This window comes from Anabrus simplex, chromosome 4, assembly GCF_040414725.1.
Source record: "Anabrus simplex isolate iqAnaSimp1 chromosome 4, ASM4041472v1, whole genome shotgun sequence".
In the NCBI taxonomy this organism is placed as follows: domain Eukaryota; kingdom Metazoa; phylum Arthropoda; class Insecta; order Orthoptera; family Tettigoniidae; genus Anabrus; species Anabrus simplex.
The window spans coordinates 221,971,951-221,992,575 of NC_090268.1; the positions used below are offsets into that span (position 1 = coordinate 221,971,951).

General features: G+C 37.5%; 1 protein-coding gene across 1 annotated transcript in view; it reads left to right on the plus strand.

Moving 5' to 3' along the window:
* Window positions 1-19,008, plus strand: part of Arpc5 (Actin-related protein 2/3 complex, subunit 5) — a 47,851-nt gene extending 28,843 nt beyond the window's left edge. Inside the window, exon 3 of the mRNA XM_067145381.2 lies at window positions 18,352-19,008. Coding sequence (XP_067001482.1) covers window positions 18,352-18,591 — 240 coding nt within the window. The 3' untranslated portion in view covers window positions 18,592-19,008. The remainder of the gene's footprint in view (window positions 1-18,351) is intronic.
* Window positions 19,009-20,625: the final 1,617 nt, after the last annotated feature.

Below are 20,625 nucleotides of genomic sequence, written 5' to 3' on the forward strand. Positions count from 1 at the left end.
GGTAAGGCATTGCAGGTCGGTTCCACTGATTGTTTTAAATTCATATTCATCCATTCATTCTTCATCATCACGTTTTGAATTCTGATCAGTGGATGAATTTTGGACTTTTAAATTGTCATTGCATTTTGTCTCCTTTCGCACCATTAGGGGCCGATAACCTAGCTGTTAGGCCCCGTGAAACAGCAAATGTCATCATCATCAAACAAAAATAATCGTATAAATTAAAACGTGCAGCACACATTGGAACCTATCATTCTGGCACTGACGTTCTGCACTGATGGTGTGTTATTCATTCCTCCTCGATGCAGCTGTTGCAGATTTTTTTAGTGCAATGCAAGGAGACTGGCAACTCCCAACTTGAAACACGCCTATGCTGTTTTTTTCTTCGAGGATGCTGAACATGTATGGCAAGATTGCCTTTTTTTCTTTTTCCAGTTTTTCTTCCGTATCTCAGCGCTGAGTGTTGTGTGCAAAATTTTGCTTATCCCTGCTCGTATCTCACTGGGAACTCGCTCATTTATCATTCTTCTTTGATAGGTAATTTCACGTGATTAGCTGTCAAACTTTTCAAGAAACCCATTTTTGGTTTTTAATTTCATGGCTTTCAGGGTACAACTTGAACAAACCAAACTAAACCCCATGGCGCAACAGCCCCGAAGGGCCTCGGCCTACCAAGCGATCGCTGCTCAGCCTGAAGACCTGCAGATTACGAGGTGTCGTGTGGTCAGTACGACGAATCCTCACGGCCGTTATTCTTGGCTCTCTAGACCGGGGCCGCCATCTCACCGTCAGATAGCTCCTCAATTTTCATCACGCAGGCTGAGTTGACCTCAAACCAGCCCTCATTCGGGTAAAAATCCCTGACCTGGCTGGGAATCGAACCCGGGGCCTCCAGGTAAGAGGCAGGCACACTACCGCTATACTGCGGGGCCGGCTGAACAACACAAAAGCGTTAGAAACTGCAGTCTCCAATAGCCGAAAGGAAATAGCCATACCACTACATATTTCATTAGTAGTTCCCTAATGTACTCCTCAAACTGAGGATTTATAGGTCTTAATAACTGCAATGGACCAGCCATTTGAGATGGTTTACTTACGCTGACCACGCAACATGCATTGACAATTATACTCTCTTAACTAGTGACGTGAGGTCTTGCAGTTCATTTGAGAATTTCAATCGAACATAGAGAGCTACCCTGACCTAGGGTGTAAAGTGTGTTGACACAGATAAGAAGGTAACATAAACTAGAGCTCCCTGCAAGATTTATAATTAAAGAAGTAGGCCTACAGATGTTTTATGTTTCTTGGGAGTTTGAGACATCACATCACTGGTTAAAGGGTATAATAAATTTTTTAAAAAAGCAATGAAAAATCAGTATTTATTATTCATCAGGCTTATATTAAATGTATACCGGTACGTAAGATGTTTCTTCTTGCGTTCCGGCCTTCTAAGGACCATGTTACAATTTCAGTTCTTCCTCCTTAGTTGTTCTTTCCTTTTCTTCCCGTATTCTTTCATTGTTTCACTGTGCTTCTATTTCCTGTCTTCAGTCCACTTTTGTTTTCTTTTCCTTTCTCGGAACCCTTCCATTTTAAGACTTTCTTCCTAAAAATCTTTCTTTCCAATAATTCTTCTTCTTGTATGTTGTTCCTTTCCAGGTCTTTCTTGACTTCGTGAATCCAGGTGGTGGTTGATTTATTTTCCCAAAGGTACTTGAAGATTCGTTTAGTTAGTCTATTGTCATCCATTCTGTAAATGTGTCCAAGAAATAGCAGTCTCCTTTTTCTTATTGTTTCTGATATGTTTTCTATGATCTGGTAAATTTAATTGTTACTTCTTAATTTCCAAAAGTCTGCAATTCTTAGAGGACCTAATATTTTCCTTATAATTCTTCTTTCTAATATTTCTAATTTATGAAGCTTGTAGTTCAGTGCTAGACATTCGCTGACATACAGGCATTCTGCTTTCACTACTGTGTTGTAGTGCTTCACTGTAAGTTTTGTTGATAAGCACTTTTTTGCTGTAAGTATTCTTAGTTATACCGTAAGCTCTTTCCATCTTGTGTATCCTCTCCTCTATAGCAGTTTTTTCTAAACCATTTTCTTGAATTGTCTCACCCAAATATTTGAATTTCTTTACCTCTTGTATTTGACCAATATCTGTTACTAAAAACTTCGGGGCACTTTTTATATTCGTCAAAAATTTTGTTTTCTCGGCAGAGATTCTCAAGCCTGTCAAGTTGGCTGTTTTTTCAAGGAGATTGACTTGCATTGTTGCATCTGTAAGGCTTTCTGAAAGTATGGCAAAGTCATCTGCAAATGCTAGGCAATTTATTGCAACACCTTTGTTCTTTTTCCCCAGCACGAAGGGCAATATTTTGGATTCTTACAGATTTTCATTCCAAATTCTTACAATTTTCTCCATGACGCAGTTGAAAAGGATTGGGGATAAACCATCGCCCTGCCTGACACCTGCATTTATTTTGAAAGGTCAAGATATTTCATCCATAGATTTTACTTTTGAGATAGTGTCTGTAAGGGTTTCATGAATTAGGTTTGCCAATTTAGTTTTAACTCCAAATTCACGGATTACTTTACCTAGGGTTTCCCTATCAACAGAGTCAAAAGCTTTTTTAAAGTCAATAAATGTTACAACTATGTCTTTAGAGTTTATTAATCTGTGTCAAATTATAGATTTCAGGTTGAAAATCTGTTTGGAGCAAGATCTTCCCTCTCTAAATTCAGCTTGATATTCACCCAATTGACTGACCAGTGTCGATTTTACTCTGTTTAGTAGTATTGTTGAGAATATCTTGTAAGCAACTGGCAAGAGAGAAAACCTCTGTAGTTGTTGACATCTTGCTTGTTACCCTTCTTGTGTAATGGGTGTACAAGAGCCACTTTCCAATCCTCTGGGATGTTTTCTGTTTCCCAAATTTCTTCAAAGATTATTTGTAGATCTTATATAATTTTTGGTTCAGTCCATTTTAAAAGTTCAGCTGTTACGGAGTCTTCCCTACTAGCTTTGTTATTTTTAAGATTTTTTAATGCTTCCTTAATTTTTTCTGCTGTTGGAGGTGAATCAGCATCTAGATTTTTGTGAATTTCAGAAAATTCTAATTTATGATTTGGCTCAGGGCAGTTCAGCAGGTATTCAAAGTGTTTTGCCAGAATTTCACAATTCGGGTATTGTTAAGGCCAATTTTACCATTTGCTTCTCTGAAGCAAATACTCGGGGATTGATAACCTTTCATGTTATTCTTAAAGGTGTGATAGAAATTTCGGGAGTTTTTTCTTACAAAATTATTCTCAATTTCTTCTAGCTGTGATTTTTCAAAAGATCTTTTAACCTGCCTTATTATTCTTATTGTTTCTTTTCTTTGTAGTTTAAATAGCTCATAGTGTTCATTCTTTCTGGAACATTTCCATTTTTTCCACTTTTTCGTTCTTTCCATTAGTGCTTCCTCACATACATTATTCTACCATACTTTTTTAAATTATAACTGATCCAAATACTTTCTTTGCTGCACTATTAATCTGTTTAGATAATTCTGGCCATTTGCCATGCTGAGTTATTTTAATTTCTTCCTGAAAGTTTTCTATAGTTGCTTGTGTAATGTTAAGCCTATCTATGTTGTATTTCATCAATTTTCTCGGCCTCCTTTGATTCCTGCGAGGTAGACGCTTTAGCTTAATTTTAGAGAGGTAGTGATTGGAGTCAAACTCCCCACTTTTTATTATTTTAACATTCATAATTTCCCTAATACTTTTTTGAGAAATAGGTATATGGTCCAATTGAAATTCACCTGACATCGGGTTTGGGGACACCAATCTTTTAGCCTTTCTTAAAGAAGGTCAACATTAATTTTAGGTTAAAAGATTTACAGAGATTAATTAGTCTCATGCCATTTTTGTTTGTTCTTTTGTGTGCCGGATATGCCTGCACTCTGGTGCAAAGTGAAAGAACTTATAATTTAAAGAAGTTTTGTATTTATAGGTTTTTGTAACTGATTGATGTTCATTTATTTTTGGGTTGGCAATTCTTCCTTTTCTTTCCGCCAGTTTTTAATCTAGCCAATCACTAATTTTTGTAATTAATTTCCAACCAATCCCGTATTTTTTCTTCACTTTGTATCTGCCAATAAAATTTAAGAGGGTGTGTCCTAATTAATCTTGAATGATCTCGAACCTTCCCTGAGGGTTTATAAACTGCGGCTTTTCACGTTTCTTGGCCAATTGACCGTCGCCTATCTGAGTGTGTGTGTCAAGCAGGAGGCGGGCAGCCTCTTTCGTCAGCAGCTAGAGCATCTATAAGGTAATGGCCACATAACTTTATTCTTTCTTGCTACCTCCGCAGTTTAACCCTAGGGAAAGGTCCGACTCTTTAGTTATGTAACAAACTTTTCTATAATGTAACTTTTCTTTCGGCTAATGTAAAAACTTCATAAAATCTTTAACTGTAAATCGTGGATAGAGAGTGAGCTACCCTCTCGAGCTCCCCTTCATCTTGGTTTGAGGTGCCTGCAATTTAGCAACCTTTTTTTTCCTATAATGTATTAGTTATTTCCATGCGTGCTACATCAAGTAGCTTGGGATTAGCCCCTGTTTCTTTGGCCGAGAGACCTATAGGTTTTAATATTGCATTATCTGGAGCGCAGTGTACGCCTCCATTCAGCTTGTGTTTGGGCCGTTTATTTTACCTGTTCCTTTTTGCAAAGGCCCTGTAGGTTGGGTACTAGATATCCCTGTGTAGAAATCGGTTCAGTTGTAAATTGTGGCTTGAGAGGCCAGAGATTGTATATCTTTATGTAATATTGTCTTGTGTAGGATTGGGAAACTGAGAGTCTGTTAGCTCTTTTTCTAAGTTCTGTAATTGTGAAGGGTGCCCCTGGAAGGCTTGATATTGTATTTTGGGGAGCAAGTGCTCTTGATTTAGGGTATTTCTGCCTTTGAATAAATTTGTGCTCTTTTGTAAATTTGAGCTAGGAGCTCAGGAACTGTAAAGCGAGGGGCTTGAATCCCAGGATCTGTAAAATTCACTAATGTATTTTCCTTGACTTGTTTTAAGATTGTCATTGTACCTGATGTTTCATTATTATGAAAAATTGTTAAGTTTGAAATTCTGAAAATATAACCTTCAGTTTAAGTTTTAAATTCATTTTGATATTGTAGTTAGACTCATTCAAGCCCGCACCTTCTTTCTCCTCTTTCTGCTCCACGGGTAACCCCGGAACAAGAATAACAACATTTTATTTTGGAATTTTTGATATTCCATCATCTAGAAGACTCCAGAATTCTTCGGTTTTACTTTGGTTCTTCCTATTATCTTCATTTATCGGTGCATGACAGTCAACAAATGTATTCTTTTTGTTCTTGCATTTAAGTGTGAGAAGAGATAACCTCTCTGAACTAGATTTGAATTCCATAACATTATCAACTATTGCTTTATGGACATAAAAGATGGTACCTAGTAGTGGCATTCCTTTCAGAATTTTGATTGCTAGCTGCTAAGATCTGGATTTCATGTCGAAGAAAATTTCCAGTTCTTTCTGTTTGCCGGTTTTTAGCAAGGTATTTACATTAGGAGTGCCTGCAAAGAATTTCCTCTTAAATTTAAGTCTGAAAGGATTCCAAGGATGCTCCGACTCACCCTTTTTGCAGATGTTGGGACTCCCTAGAACCCTAGGTCCCGATGCATTGCATAACACAATGGTGGATTTCTCTTCCGAGCTACCACCTGGGGTAGTGCTTTCATTCAGCAGACTTTCCATTCTGCAATTGAAATTGTACATTGTACAAGGTAGGAAATTAATTCCAAGATAAGATTGGATTGTTAGTCCGAAATGATTTTTTTATTCGTGCTTTACTCCACTAAGTTCTTCTGCTCTCTCCACCGTTGGGACATTAAATTCCTCATCCACCTTTGAGACCGTTGACCAGGTTTCACCTGTAACCCTAGGCAGGGGTCCTTACAGGGTGCTACCATCCGGAGCCAGATGGACCCAGGTTTTTTAACAAGGTTGTTACTCCGCCCCCTCCTCCTTCCCAATCACTTGCAAGATGGGGCAACGGGCTTGGGACCGGCATTATTATTTAGTACAAATGTAAATGTTAATGGTAAATGTTCCATAATTTCAGATAGGGTGTTGACGAAATAGATCTTAAGATTATAGCTGCACTGCAAGATTAATTTGAGCCCAACAAAAATCTGTGATTCAAGTTTTATTTTGACAATTCAGTTTCCATATTGGAAGATATGTCTTCAGATCAATGATGATTGGAATTAATCATAACATCACTATTTACCGTAACATAAAAAAGAAAAGTGTGGTGGTGAAAAGGCAGCATTTTGAATGAACTGATGTGAACTTTCATTTATTTGGCTGTATAAAATTTTATTGTGTAATAAAATCAACGAGTTATTAACACACAAAATAATAAAGGAAGACATTTAAAACATGAAAGTAAACCTAAAATAGTTAAAACACCTCGTAAAATGTAATTTCGAAATAAAGTAGGAAGAACAACAACTACGGATAAGACGTGGGAAGCAGCATGGAACCCTGAGAGGTAATGGAATGTAAGAATTTATGAATTTCATAGCTAAAGATTCAAAGAAGATAATTTTCCTAGGAGAACATTATTTAAAAAAAATTAATAACATATTCAAAACTCAAGAAATTTTTAAAATAGAACTCTAATCACATAATGAAATGAATGGACTTGGCCATACCTTGAGATATGCTCAGTACGCTTATAGAAAGTTTCATAAATTACAAATTCTTTGGCACTAAATTTAAACATCAAAAACTTTTTTTTTTTTTTTTTTTTTGCTATGGGCTTTACGTCGCACCGACACAGAAAGGTCTTATGGCGACGATGGGATAGGAAAGGCCTAGGAGTTGGAAGGAAGCGGCCGTGGCCTTAATTAAGGTACAGCCCCAGCATTTGCCTGGTGTGAAAATGGGAAACCACGGAAAACCATTTTCAGGGCTGCCGATAGTGGGATTCGAACCTACTATCTCCCGGATGCAAGCTCACAGCCGCGCGCCTCTACGCGCACGGCCAACTCGCCCGGTCATCAAAAACCTATTCCGATGATATGTGTTGATTAACCTTAGGGGTAATTCCCATTCTACACAAACCAAAATCATAATGAAATTTTACACCAACTAAGCGGCGAAAGAAACCTGGGTCATCTCTGAAACACTTCATGTCGATGACTCAAAGAAACAATTACTCAAGCTAGTTTAAACGGAATTACAAGATGGCAAAACCAGATCAATAAGTTAAATTAATATAATCAAAAAGTTAGGGAAAAAAACAAAACAAAGTTTGCCTCCAACAAGATGAAAGTGATCTTAGCTGAAAAGCTAAGTCATTGTGACATAAAATTAGCGGTGAACGCTAGATCCAAGGGCGAACTCCTGCATAGTTAAAGAAAATTTTACATTTAAATTGAAGTTGAGTAATAAAACATTAAAAAATGAACATTGCTTACCTTGAGGTAGTCAGGATCCCATGAAGGATAGAGCTCGGTGCGAGCACGAACGCTTGCTAACTTGGTCAGACGATAAAGATGCGGGCGTTACATCGCTCCTACCGAAGGAGCAGGGAAGATCCAGTAACAGGAAATGGTGCAATTACAAAAGGAAATAATTCTTCCAAGTCCAAAATTTCAGTCTAACAAAATAACATTTTTATACCATAAAATTTCTGTCATGTCAAATTACACAATAAAATTTCATGCAGCCAAATAAATGAAAGTTCCCATTAGATCATTCAACATGCTGCCCTTTCACCTCCCCTCACCTGCTGGTTCCCTTATCCAACACAACCTCAGAATGGTCACTAGTCAGTGTGGAGGTCAACACTGACCCAACCTGATCTATACAGGCACTGGGCTGGAGGAAAGAGAAAGTCAGTATTATTTTGCGACTCTTCGTATTAACTATTACTTCTACTTCATTTTGCGTTCCCACACTCGGCTTTTTGGTTTCGCTTTTAGATCCTAGCTATATTTGTATTCTCCATGAAGAAATTTTACGGATTTTAAAACTTCAATCCGTTTGCAGAAGCATGACAAATAGAACAGCATTTGTGAATGTTCACAGTTTTAAAGTATTCCTCCAGCCAACCAATAGTTGTGATAAATACGGTTGGACCCACAACTAGATTCATACAAGATTGAAGCTATGAACATTTGAAACATAGATTTTCATTGCATTTGTTGATTGTATTTTATCTCAAGTTTTTTTATGTATCACTGTTTTTGTATGTCTTTCTTGTTTGAGTTATTTTAGTTGATGATGACCTCTAGGCTAAGTCAAAACATGTCTTAGGTAGCTTTTCAGACAGACCATTTATCAAATGGCAAACTTGTATTGAACAAGTGGACTTTATACAATTAAATTCTTTTAGAATATTATTTCTGGTACAAAAAGTAAGCATGTTACAACTACAGTGAATGACTGTAAATATGTTATAATCAGTTCATTATCACTTTACTAATGTTTACAAAACTAATATACACTCATGTTCATAAAAAAAGAACACCTTGAAAGACTCGAGATAGGAAGTTCATTTTCACCTAAAATGTTTGTTAGTATGTTCTGCAGAAACAATTGGCATTTCAGTCATCTAGATTCAACATGTGTCTTGTTGCCTATTAGGCACTGGGTCCTCCATGGGCACTGATAACTTGTTCCATGCGTGATGGCATCGATGCGTATAAGGCGTGAATGGCGTCCTGGGGTATAGCCATCCATGCTGCATTCGTCTGGTTCCACAGTTCATCCTTGGTGGTTGGCATCGGGTCACAGCGCCGCACCCGTTGTTTCAGCATGTCTTATACATTTTTGATTGGCGACAAGTCCGATGATCGGGCAAGCCAGGGTAACAGTCTGACATCCTGTGACAAGAAGGCACTTGTTTGTGCAGCAACATGTGGTCGTGCAGAAAGGGTATGGCTACAGGTCGCAGGATGTCATTCACGTGTGTGAAACTGGTCACAGTGCCCTGGACACGCACCAACTGTGATTTGTGGTTGTACCCAATAGCACCCCATACCATAAGGCCTTGAGTTGGCGCTGTATGTCTTGTGCAAATGCAGTCAATGTGATGCCTCTCCCCCTGTCTGCAGCGAACCAAAATGGGGCCATTTTCAAACAAACAGAACCTGGGTTCATCCGAAAACACTATCTGCTGCCATTCCTGTCCCCAGTGACGTCGTTCCATACACCATTGCAGTCTAGCAGGTTTATGCACATTAGTCAGAGGTAGGCAGAGAAGTGGAAGATGCGCCGGTAACCCAGACCGTAATAAACGGTGACGGAATGTCACTCCTGATAGTGTACTAAGTGTGACACTGTTCCACTGTTGCGCCAGAGCCGAGGACACAGATCTGTCCTGCAATGCCATTCGGATGACGAATTGATCTTCTTGGTGGGGGGAGGCCTGGATGGTGCGACCAGACCCATCTCGTGTTCTACAGCCTTCTGTGAACCATTCTGTACACACCCATTGCACTGCCGGCACACTTCGTCCCACACAAACAGCAATTTCCTGGGTGAATGCATCATGTTCTCTCATGCCAATAATGCGTCCTCTTTCAAACTCACTCATTTGATGGTATGGCTCTCGCATACATCTGCGAGGCATCCTTCACATCTGCTCAAGTTACACTGATCCATTACCTTCAATTTATAGCGACAACGAGAGTCGTAGGCATATTTTACCATTCGGTGGTTGTGCGCCGAGATAGATATTGATGGGGATGATTTGCGACAAAGGAGAAGTGGTACAAAAATGTTGCAAACTTTGGGCTGGGAAGTCTTGGGAGTAAGAAGAAATGCTCAACTATGTGGCACCTATATAATAGGAATTAATTGAGGGATGTTCCACCATTCAACCCAATAACATTTATTAAGTGAAAACCGGTTTCGATTCCCTTGGAATTGTAGGAGCAGGAGCGAGGAATAAGGGAGTTAAGTACTATCAAATCACTTCCCAATAATTAAATCCGCACGCGCCCACACACACACACGCGCACGCACGCACACACACACTAGTTTTCATTTCTTTCTTCTTCTTCCTCAGACATCCACCTTTTACGATACTGTGCCATACAACCAAGGCCATACCATAATTCAACTTTTACTTCAACAACAATAACAGCGACAGTTTCAACAACAAAGCAGATGTTATAAAACAACGGAGGATGTTCCCCCAACTCCTCAGCTAATCGGATACGGAAGAAGAAAGAAATACACAGCAGCAGTCACAACTAAAATTAAAAGGCACTCAACAACGCCGACCAGCACCTAAAATATTAATTGGCACCGGAACAGTAGAAGATGATCTACAAGCGGCAGACAAGAAAGCCTGGCTATTTATTGGGAAATTGAACCAAGAAACGACTACAGAAATGGTGACAAACTATCTGAGGAAGAAAGGAATCCGAGGAAACATCAGTTGCGAAGAGATCACAACAAGAGGAGAAAACAGAGCCTATAAAGTTGGAATCCCATTCGAATGTCTAGAATTAACATCTAATCCTGACTTCTGGCCAAGAAGAATAACTGTGCGCCGATTTCGATTTCGTTTCTCCAGGAGGAACGAAGGCGTATCTCTCGAATAATCCCATAAGCATGCTTCTGTGGAATGTAGAAGGGCTAAACGGACTACTAAAACTAGCACCAGAAAACGCTTTACAAACATCAGACATACTAGTCCTCACAGAAACATTCCTCACGAAACATATAGACATACAAGGATTCTACTCTATCCACTCCCTAGCAAGGAAACCAACAGAAGGAAGGCCATCAGGAGGTGTATCTATCTACTACAAACCATGGATAGGACCCATGAAGACCCTACATACAGAAGAAAATCTAATAATTGCAAAAACAATCAAGTTCACTGTAATAGGCATTTATATAAGCCCGAACACAGACATAGAAGAAATAATGGAGCTCCTAATGCTTTCCTTCAGGAAAATTCCAAACACAGAAGAAAATATCATACTAGCAGGAGATATGAACTGCAGACTAGACAAACCCGACATGAAATGTAGAGCTGTCCTCACATTCCTTGATGAAGAAAATTTCAAATTAGTGAATGACCCAAAACATAAAACTTACTTTGCCCACAATGGAAGTAGCACCATCGACCTGGTATTCCATAAAGGAGACGATATACACATTCTAGAACAAAAGGGATTGTGGACTTCACCAGTAATCCCGCTGAGAAAACACATCCCCATACAGACCAAATTCTCACTCAAGATTCCAAAGAAAGTTATAACAACAAATGAAAAAATCACCGTATCCAGAAAGATAAACTTGGCAGAACTAGAGAGAGCATTAGGAAATGTAACTAAAGCAGAAGAGGCAATCAAAGAAAGTGATTTAAACAAAGCCCTAGCAACAATCAACAATATGCTAAAAGCAAGTATAACCCACAAAATGAACACAAGAAAAGCTCAACCGTGGTTCGACAAGGAGTGCTACACAGAAAGAAAAATCACATTAAATGCGTTGCATAAAGCCAAGATGACGTCAAAACCAGAAGATCTACAAATATACGGCGAAAAACGAAAATACTACAAGAACCTACTAACACAAAAACGCAATCAATACATAGAGACAGAAGGTGAAAAAACCGCCGAAGAAGCAATAAAAGACCCATATGTAGCCATTAGACCCAGAAGATCATCAAGAAGTAGCAACGTAGAAATAGGAACCTGGGAAACGCACTTCACTCATATTCTCAACAATGCAAGGAAACAGGCGGCGTACGAAATTGAATACAACAACCAGCTTGAAGCGATACCTCCCATCACCAAAGCAGAGGTGTTAGACACTATCAAAGTTACAAAATGCTAAAGAGCCGCTGGACCAGACGGGTTTTATAATGAGCACCTTAAAGAATCCGCGCAGCATCTAGCAGAAATATGGTCCAAACTGTTTAATAAATGCCTAGAATTAGGAAATATTCCCGATGAATGGAGAAAATCAACATTTATAACCCTCTATAAAGGGAAAGGTGAAACCAGCGACCCAAACTCATACAGAGGAATCGCTCTAGAAAGCAATATCTTCAAGCTGTTAACAAGAATCCTAACCAACAGGATAGTTGAAGAAGTAGACCCCAAAATGCCAGAAGAGCAATTTGGATTTAGAAGCGGAAGTGGAACCCTGCATGCAATCCAAAACCTACTCAGTGACATAGAAGAAGCACAACGGCTTCACAAAGGAAAATTTTATGCAGTCTTCATAGACTATACAAAAGCCTTCGACATAATAGACAGGAATATACTAATGTCAAAACTCCAAACTATGGCTGGAAATACTCCCCTTACAGCTCTAATAAGAAATATTCTGGCATACAACCAGATCACCATAGATGATGCGACCCATAAAACAAAGGAAATCACCCAAACTAATGGAGTGCTGCAAGGCGATCCACTCAGCCCCATACTATTCAATATTGCCACCGCGGACGTAACAAAAGCAATCAGAGAAAGAGCAAAGGATGCAGTGATCTACATATATGCAGACGACATGGTCCTAGGGTCAACAAAGAAGGAAGAGCTCCAACACGCTTTCTCAGCGCTGGCTGAATGGGCAGGAAATAACAGCCTGAAAATAAACTGGAAAAAACTCAACAGATGGTCTTTCGGAAAGGCGGACGAAACGCAGCAAACGACGACATAGAATACGAAGACGGCAAAGTGGAAATAGTAAACTCATTCAAATACCTGGGAATAACCTTACAGACTACTGGGACGTTCAGACTACACATAAAAGACAAAGCAGTTGCAGCCATGAAAGCCATGTACGACATCAACAATCTACAGCAGTTATCCTTAAAAACAGCTATGCGCCTATTTGACACAACGATCCTACCAATACTCACCTATGGAATCCACTTGATATGGGAAAGACTAACAAAGAGAGACCTGGCCACCATAGAAGGAGTTAAGGCAAAATTCCTAAAGACCATAATGGGCATTTCAAAATACACGCGTTCCCGCCTAACATACGAACTAGCACGGGAACCCTTTCTTATTGAAGAACTGAGGATAAAACTACCACTGCCATCCACAATGAATGTAGAAGCACACCTAGCGGAGAGGCGGAAGAAGAGAGAAGAAATTCCACTAGAGTTCTACAGCACAGATGCCATGTTGGATCGAAATTGGACGAACGCCAACCAGAAGCTAAGACATGTGATAATAAAACTAGCAGTACACGGGTACCACCATAAAATATGTAAAAATATGTCTTATCACGACCCAAATGAATAATGTGAATGTTCTCTGTGTGATCAGTTCTGTGACATGTATCACATCACAAGATGTAAAAACAACAACAAATCTCTATGCGACTATAGCAAAGACTAAAACGGTCAATGATCTTTGTAATGCACATTCGTGCGCTTTTCTAATAATAATAATAATCATTTTAACTGCAAATTGTCTTAACATCGGTACTCTACAAGATCGTCAAATTTGATATATGTTTTTACCCCCCATCGATGATTCAACTACGAATATTTGAACATTTTAACATATGTTTTTTATATCCACAGTAACAAAAAAGAACCTCACAGTATTCCTCAACTTCAAGTTTTCATGCATTTTAAAGCTCTGTTAAACATTGTACAAACACACTGCAGTTATCTGTGACCTTGATTCTAGGGCGTTCTTTAAATATTAATGTGTTTTATGTCATATAACCCATGTCAACCATTTTAAATGTATTTAAAGGCAGATTTCATGTTGATTGTTGTTAAGATCCTTTGATTTATTTACTTACTGGAACTGATGATGATTCTGAGGGAATCAAAACCGGTTTTCACTTAATAAATTTTCTGTATTATATATATTGTTGAATGGTGGAACATCGCTCAATTAATTCCTATTATATAAGTTATACGTCAACACGGAAATGAAGATCATAACTTATGATATGTGGCATGTTTCGAGCTGTCAGTGGTGAATTGGTGTGGAATGACATAAGTAGAAGAATAAGCTTGAGTGGGGCTTTTAAAAGGAAAGAAGAAGATAAAGTTGGAATTCAAGAGGACAGATTGTAGCAAATATTCATTTATAGGATGAGGAATAAATTGGAATTGGAATAAATTATCAAGAGAAATGTTTGATAAATTTCAGAGTTCGTTGAAAATATTTAAGAAAAAGTTAGGTAAACAATTATAAAGAAATGTAAATATGAGGTAAACAATTGATAGGGAATCTGCCACCTGGGCAACTGCTGTAAATGCAGATCATTGATGATTTGATTGATTGATTGATTGATTTATTGATTGATTGATTGATTGATTGATTGATTGATTGAATATAGAAATTAAATATAAATGAACATAGAAAATAAAATTAGCACTCTTCTTAAGACTAACAAATTTTCTTCAGAAATGAGACAGAATTCAGACGAATAAAGAAAATTATGATCAGAATGAATGAAAATGTTCTGGGCATATCACAAGAACCAAACAGAACATCCTTCAAAGAGAAAGTGAACATGGAATGACTCAAGTGGTTCAAAATGGCCAGTAAAGTTAATAATAATAATAATAATAATAATAATAATAATAATAATAATAATAATAATAATAATAATAATAATAATAATAATAGAAATTATAATTTTTGTTATAGAAAATGTTCTAAAATTATTTAATAGTAGTGGTCTGTAGCAGCAAAAGCTGCTTATCTGTAGGCCCATGATTATAAAAAGTCAAACCAAGCATGAAAACAAAATACATATCCATATCTGCTGTATTATGAAGCAGAATTCAGTGCAACCACAGCCTAATATACTAGACTGTGGTGCAACTATTTTCATCTTGTTCACATGTTTTTTTAAGTTGGCAACAGGCTTTTTTGCTGGTATTATATAATACAATACAGCATGCAGCTGACTGTTTATCTGTTCATATTGAATGTTTAATGTTGAAAATGTATAATTATTTTTCCATTTATACTGTGAGAACAGTGAATTTGTTGACATTAGTTACAAGATGTTACTGTCTCAATGCAAAATTAGATGGTTGAATCTTTTCCCATGCATTAAAAGAATGTTGGAAATGTATACTGGATTAAAGTCTTATTTCTTATCTGCATGTAAGCCATCTAAGATATTAGTTTCATTTTGTGAAAATAGATTAGGTGAAGCCTACTTATGGCATTTACATTCATTGATGCCCATATTTTATGCAAATAGGAAGGGAAAGAAAGTTCTATTTTTGAAAGAATGGAAAGCCTGGATATCATTTGTCAGATACTTCAAAACTGATTGCAAGGGAAGTTCATTTGCCTCAAAGTTAAAAAGAAGTTAGAAAATACTGGAAAAGATGGGTTTAATAAGGAAGTTAGTGGTTTTATGAAGGAAGCTATGTTATTGTATGAAACATGCTACGAATACTTCAAATGATGGGCTTGATGTTCGACACATTTGTCTGTTTTAAATGGATGGTGCTAAAACTAATATTGATTATTGGGATGCTGAAATGTGTATTCTGTATTATTTGCAAGCTAAGTGTAAATCCTTTCATATTGATAATTTTGAAATCTTTCAAATTTTTGTGTCCTCTTTTTCTGGTATTGTCCTCTTTTTAAATACCGGTAGTTTTGTCCCCTTTTTTATTTATATGAATCTGATAACCATATGCATTAGTATTGTATAAGATACGCTGTTGGTGTTCAGTTAAGTTCAAAAAACCAGGCCCTTTAAAAAAATCACCAAAACAGATTCAAACGTGGGAAGTAGGCTTCTTATCGTAGCAGTTTGTTCATTTTGCTGTACATGATGTGACAGCAAGCCAAGAATTGTATTACAATATCCAAAAATTGATTTCTTTGACAGATTTTATAGATGCTCAGCATATCAATGGCTTTTCAGTGTACTTGGAGAGTGTTTCAAAAAATAAATTGTTAGAAGAGTCATGGATGTTTTTAGGCTAGGAGTCTATCTGGAATTAGCGTCATCAAATTCCCAACACCATTGTGACCATGGCAACCAATGTGTGTCTATGTATACTAGGTCAGTAGTGTCAACTTCTCACTGGCACGCTTTCGTCCTGTAACAAAGACCTTGAGAAAATCTTGTATCACGTGAACCCCCTCCTACTCCTCAGTCCAGAGTTATAATCCTCATAATGGCCAGAAAACGAACTCAGGGCCTTGGATTAAGAGACAGGTATGCTACCTCTACACCATAGGGCTGGGTAATAATAATAATAATAATAATAATAATAATAATAATAATAATAATAATAATAATAATAATAATAATTGTACTGGTGCTCTTACACTAACATAACAAAATAATACCTTATTTACCTGTAAGACAAAGATATAAGAAACTGCTACCAAAAACAAAGTCAAAGGATGTTGAAGAAAATAGGCTGAGACAAGGGGACATACACTTGTAGTTTGAGGTACTGCACAAGGTAGGCAAGATTTGATACAACTTAACACTTTTGTCAAACAGATGACAATTAATATTAAGAAACCAAGATGCGCATATGCACTTAACGGCAGTTATAGCATCAAAGACAGCACATAGCTGAAAAATTCATAACTATCTACTACACTTGGAATATAAAGCATGAAATTAGATAAGCTGCCGTCCTTAGAATATTTGTTGTGCCACGCCAGAATGCGTCAGCTTACTGTTGTCTGTATCTTGCTCACTGACAATTTGCATGATGTTAATTAGAAGATCAGAAGGTCAAGAAAATATAGCTGAGCGCGGGTTAATGCATGTAATTTTTTTTTTCTAGTATCTTTACGTCGCACCGACACAGATAGGTCTTATGGTGACGATGGGAAAGGAATGGGAAGGAAGTGGCCGTGGCCTTAATTAAGGTACAGTCCTAGCATTTGCCTGGTGTGAAAATGGGAAACCACGGAAAACCATATTCAGGGCTGCAGACAGTGGAGTTCAAATCCACTATCTCCCGGATGCGAGCTCACAGCTGCACGCTCCTAACCGCACGGCCAACTCGCTCGGTGAATAATACATGTATCAATACTAATGGAGAGCATTTTGAACGTTTCATGTTAGAAAGAATTTCATGTGGTATACTGGAACACACTGTTTCTGTGCTTTTCTCATGATTAATGTACTATGTAGAGTTGTAGAAAATGAGTGGATATAAAGCATTTCTGGACCCATGTCCATGTAACATATTTTCTTCTTCTGTATGTGAAGAATGTGTCCTAAAAGTTTGCCCATAGATTATTGTTACACTCTGTATATTGCTAAATGTTATTTTTCATCCGTTAACACTTGTACATTTTTCTTACTGCAAATAACGAAACAGTGTCCCTTAGTGCTGAGAAGCGGAGGGTCAGCAGCATACATACGTTTCTGAGTTACTGGCTGTTACTGCTTGTTGACTGTTCCCTTTCATCCGACAAAGCTGTAGCATAGAAAGTTTCTCATGTGAAGGGCCTCTCTTGACAACAATGTATGTAGTAGTTTGTAGTGTATAAAAGGGAAATGGAGTAGAGGCTTTCTGCATTGAGAAGGCTTGGAAAGCAGATAGGAAAGGAGTTCTAGGTATCATTCAATCACATTAGGCCACCTTTGTAGTTTGATATTACCACTGATTTTCCACAGAATGTGTATTAAACCTCAACGACCCAATGAGTGTGGCTGGCTCTATCTATGGAGCTGAACTAATCTCTGATTGAAATAGGTCCTTGATGAAGGCATAGTATTATTGAAGAGCTTTTGGTGAGAAAGTATCTGTTACCACACTTGACACAATCCATTGTAGATGAAATTAGGCTATCTGTTCAGTAACCATGTCTTGATGGGAAAAATCTACTTTATAGACTCTGTTCAAAAATTGCTAACAACTTAAATGCTTATTAAATAACACTAGTATGTTTTTATTGTTCTCCCACCTATTCAATACAATACAATCTTAAAAGTTAGGACTTTGTCCTTATCAAAATGTTGACATAAAATTAATACATTGGATGGTACATGTTTTACCTATCAATAGTAGGCATCATCAGCCATTTTTTACCTTAGGAATAGATCAGGTACCTGATTGGGCGAAACATGTACCATCCAATGTATTCATTTTATGTCAACATTTTGATAAGGACAAAGTCCTTACTTTTAAGATTGTATTGTATTGAATAGGTGGGAGAACAATAAAAACATACTAGTGCTATTTAATACAAATACTTTCAATACGGACCCAAAAATGAATTTTATCACATGTAATAAAAACTTAAATGCTGTTGATAGTTCTGACATATGAGTTCAATAAGAGATCGTGACATGTTTTAAATTCATCTATTTGTTACAGGATAGTGCATTGGCATTGACCCTGCGAGTGTTGCTGGCAATCAAGTCCTCTCAGATCGAGGAAGCTGTTGCATCCCTGGATCGAGACTTGATCGACGTGCTCATGAAATATGTGTACAGGGGGTTCGAGATGCCCTCGGAAGGAAGCAGTGGCCACCTGCTGGTGTGGCACGAGAAGGCATATGCTGTGGGTGGTGTAGGCAGCATAGTGAGAGTGCTGTCCGACACCAAAAGAGCGTGAGCGTTACAAAGGACTCTAATAAGTGAATGTTGTTTTCTTCCAATAAACTATTATAGTTATCAATTTGTGAGTTTAATGTTAAAAGTTTATATTGTCTCTGTAAATTTGAGTTGGCTGTTTTGTGTCTTATCTTACTGACTGTAACTCAAGTCATAGTTGTGTACTCATGCAGTGGAGTGAAATAAAATAGAATTGTGATTGTGTTACAGTGAAAAAAACATATCATACATCTCGAGACTGAATCCATTGAAATTTGGCCTGTGGGGTTTTTAATATATTTTTTAACCTTTTGAACAGTGTGTTTTTAGCAGCACTTGCAGGTCACGAGGAGTGAATTTTTTTCTTGAAAATTTTTAATTCTTAATTTTAAATAATTTTTATTTTAATATTTCTTTAATAAAAAAATATAAAATTTTACACTTACAGCACATAACTGGCACCTTCAATATCCAGTACCTAATTGAAAACTGGGGTGTAACTGATATTTTCCAAAAAATAATGGAAAGAATAGTACAATTGACAAAAGCATAATTGCTTGTTATATGTGATCAAGTTTGTATATTTTACTACACTTCCTTCTTTCATAATGTCTTTAGAGTATGGGACAGTTGAAAACAGGTGTGTACACAGAGGGGTCTGTCACACTCAACACACATCCACTTAGTTAGCTAACATACAAAACACCTTGTTGTGGTTTTTGCTTTGATTGGGTCGGAGAAACTGGTTTAGGGATCTAATATCCAGAAAGTCTCAGGCAGTCTCCTCGTGAAGGTGGTCAACCTTCTCTTGGCGACTTCCTCTCCGTTGCCATTCCTCTAGCAGCTGATCTGTTAGGCAGAATCGGAAGTCAAGCTGCTGTGGCATTTTTTCCCAGTAAATAATATAAAAGAGTTCAGCCCTGCCATGTCACTCAGGTAGAAAAACAACTTAACATACCATTTTCCTTACTCGCATATTAGTTCTGTCATTTGGGCCACTGATTTAATTGTAATCTAATATCTGTTGCTCACGGTAAAATGTTTCATAAAATTTGTTGTACAACTAATTTTATAAAAATATGAGAGAAACAAGTTATTAAACGTGAGGAACTTCATCTTATTTGCCCGTATTGAACTGAGATCACAATTGAAATAAAAATCTTGTAGGTTCCACCTAGTTCAATACAAATACACTGTTGTTAGATGGTTTTTACAACATATACTTTTTTATTGCAGAACTAGTTTCGGCGCTCATTTAGGCACCACCATCAGCTGCATAATAAGTAGAGAAAGATGGAGATATAACAGTATAAAACAACATATTGATATAATTAACTCCTTAATATCTAATGTTAAATTTAAAAACTCTAATTTACAACAAGATAACCCTTGTGAGTCAAAAATGTAAAATCTCATCTCTGAGAGACGAGTTGTCTTCAATATTCTGTGATGGCTGTTATATAGACTCGTAGAAATCAAGTTCAAATACAATCTTAAAATTGTGAAATTAGAGCTGAATCGGGTCCTACAATGTTAAAATGTTCATTTCACAGATGCATTGCTAGCCATTTATTGGATAAAAAAACTCGTGTTCATTAAATTGCTAAACTGCGCCGCCTTCTTTAGTTTATTGAGATGTGGAAACTTGGTTCTGATGTTGTATATCTAATGGTTGGAATTTGCCCTGATGTTGTTAAGCGGGCATAGACTCTCAGTTCAGTATAACCCTCTAATGATGAAAGCCCAATGTTAATAGAAAGCAAGAAAAAACCTGTTAAAAACCTGATTGAATCATTCATGAAACCGACTCACCTCAACGGCTGTGTACTTTGCGCGGCGACTGCAGCACGACAAGTGTGTCTGCTCGTGTCGTGTGCGATGTGATGAAGCGCTAAGGAAGGGGAAGTACAGGTGGCAAGGGGAAAGTTTCTGGAACGTTGACAATGTAGGAGAGGGTCCGGGGGACCTTGTGGACAAAGACAGTAGTATGAAAGACGGACAAATTTTCTGGAATTCTTAGCTTGTCAAGTAATAGGATCAAGCAATCATATAATAC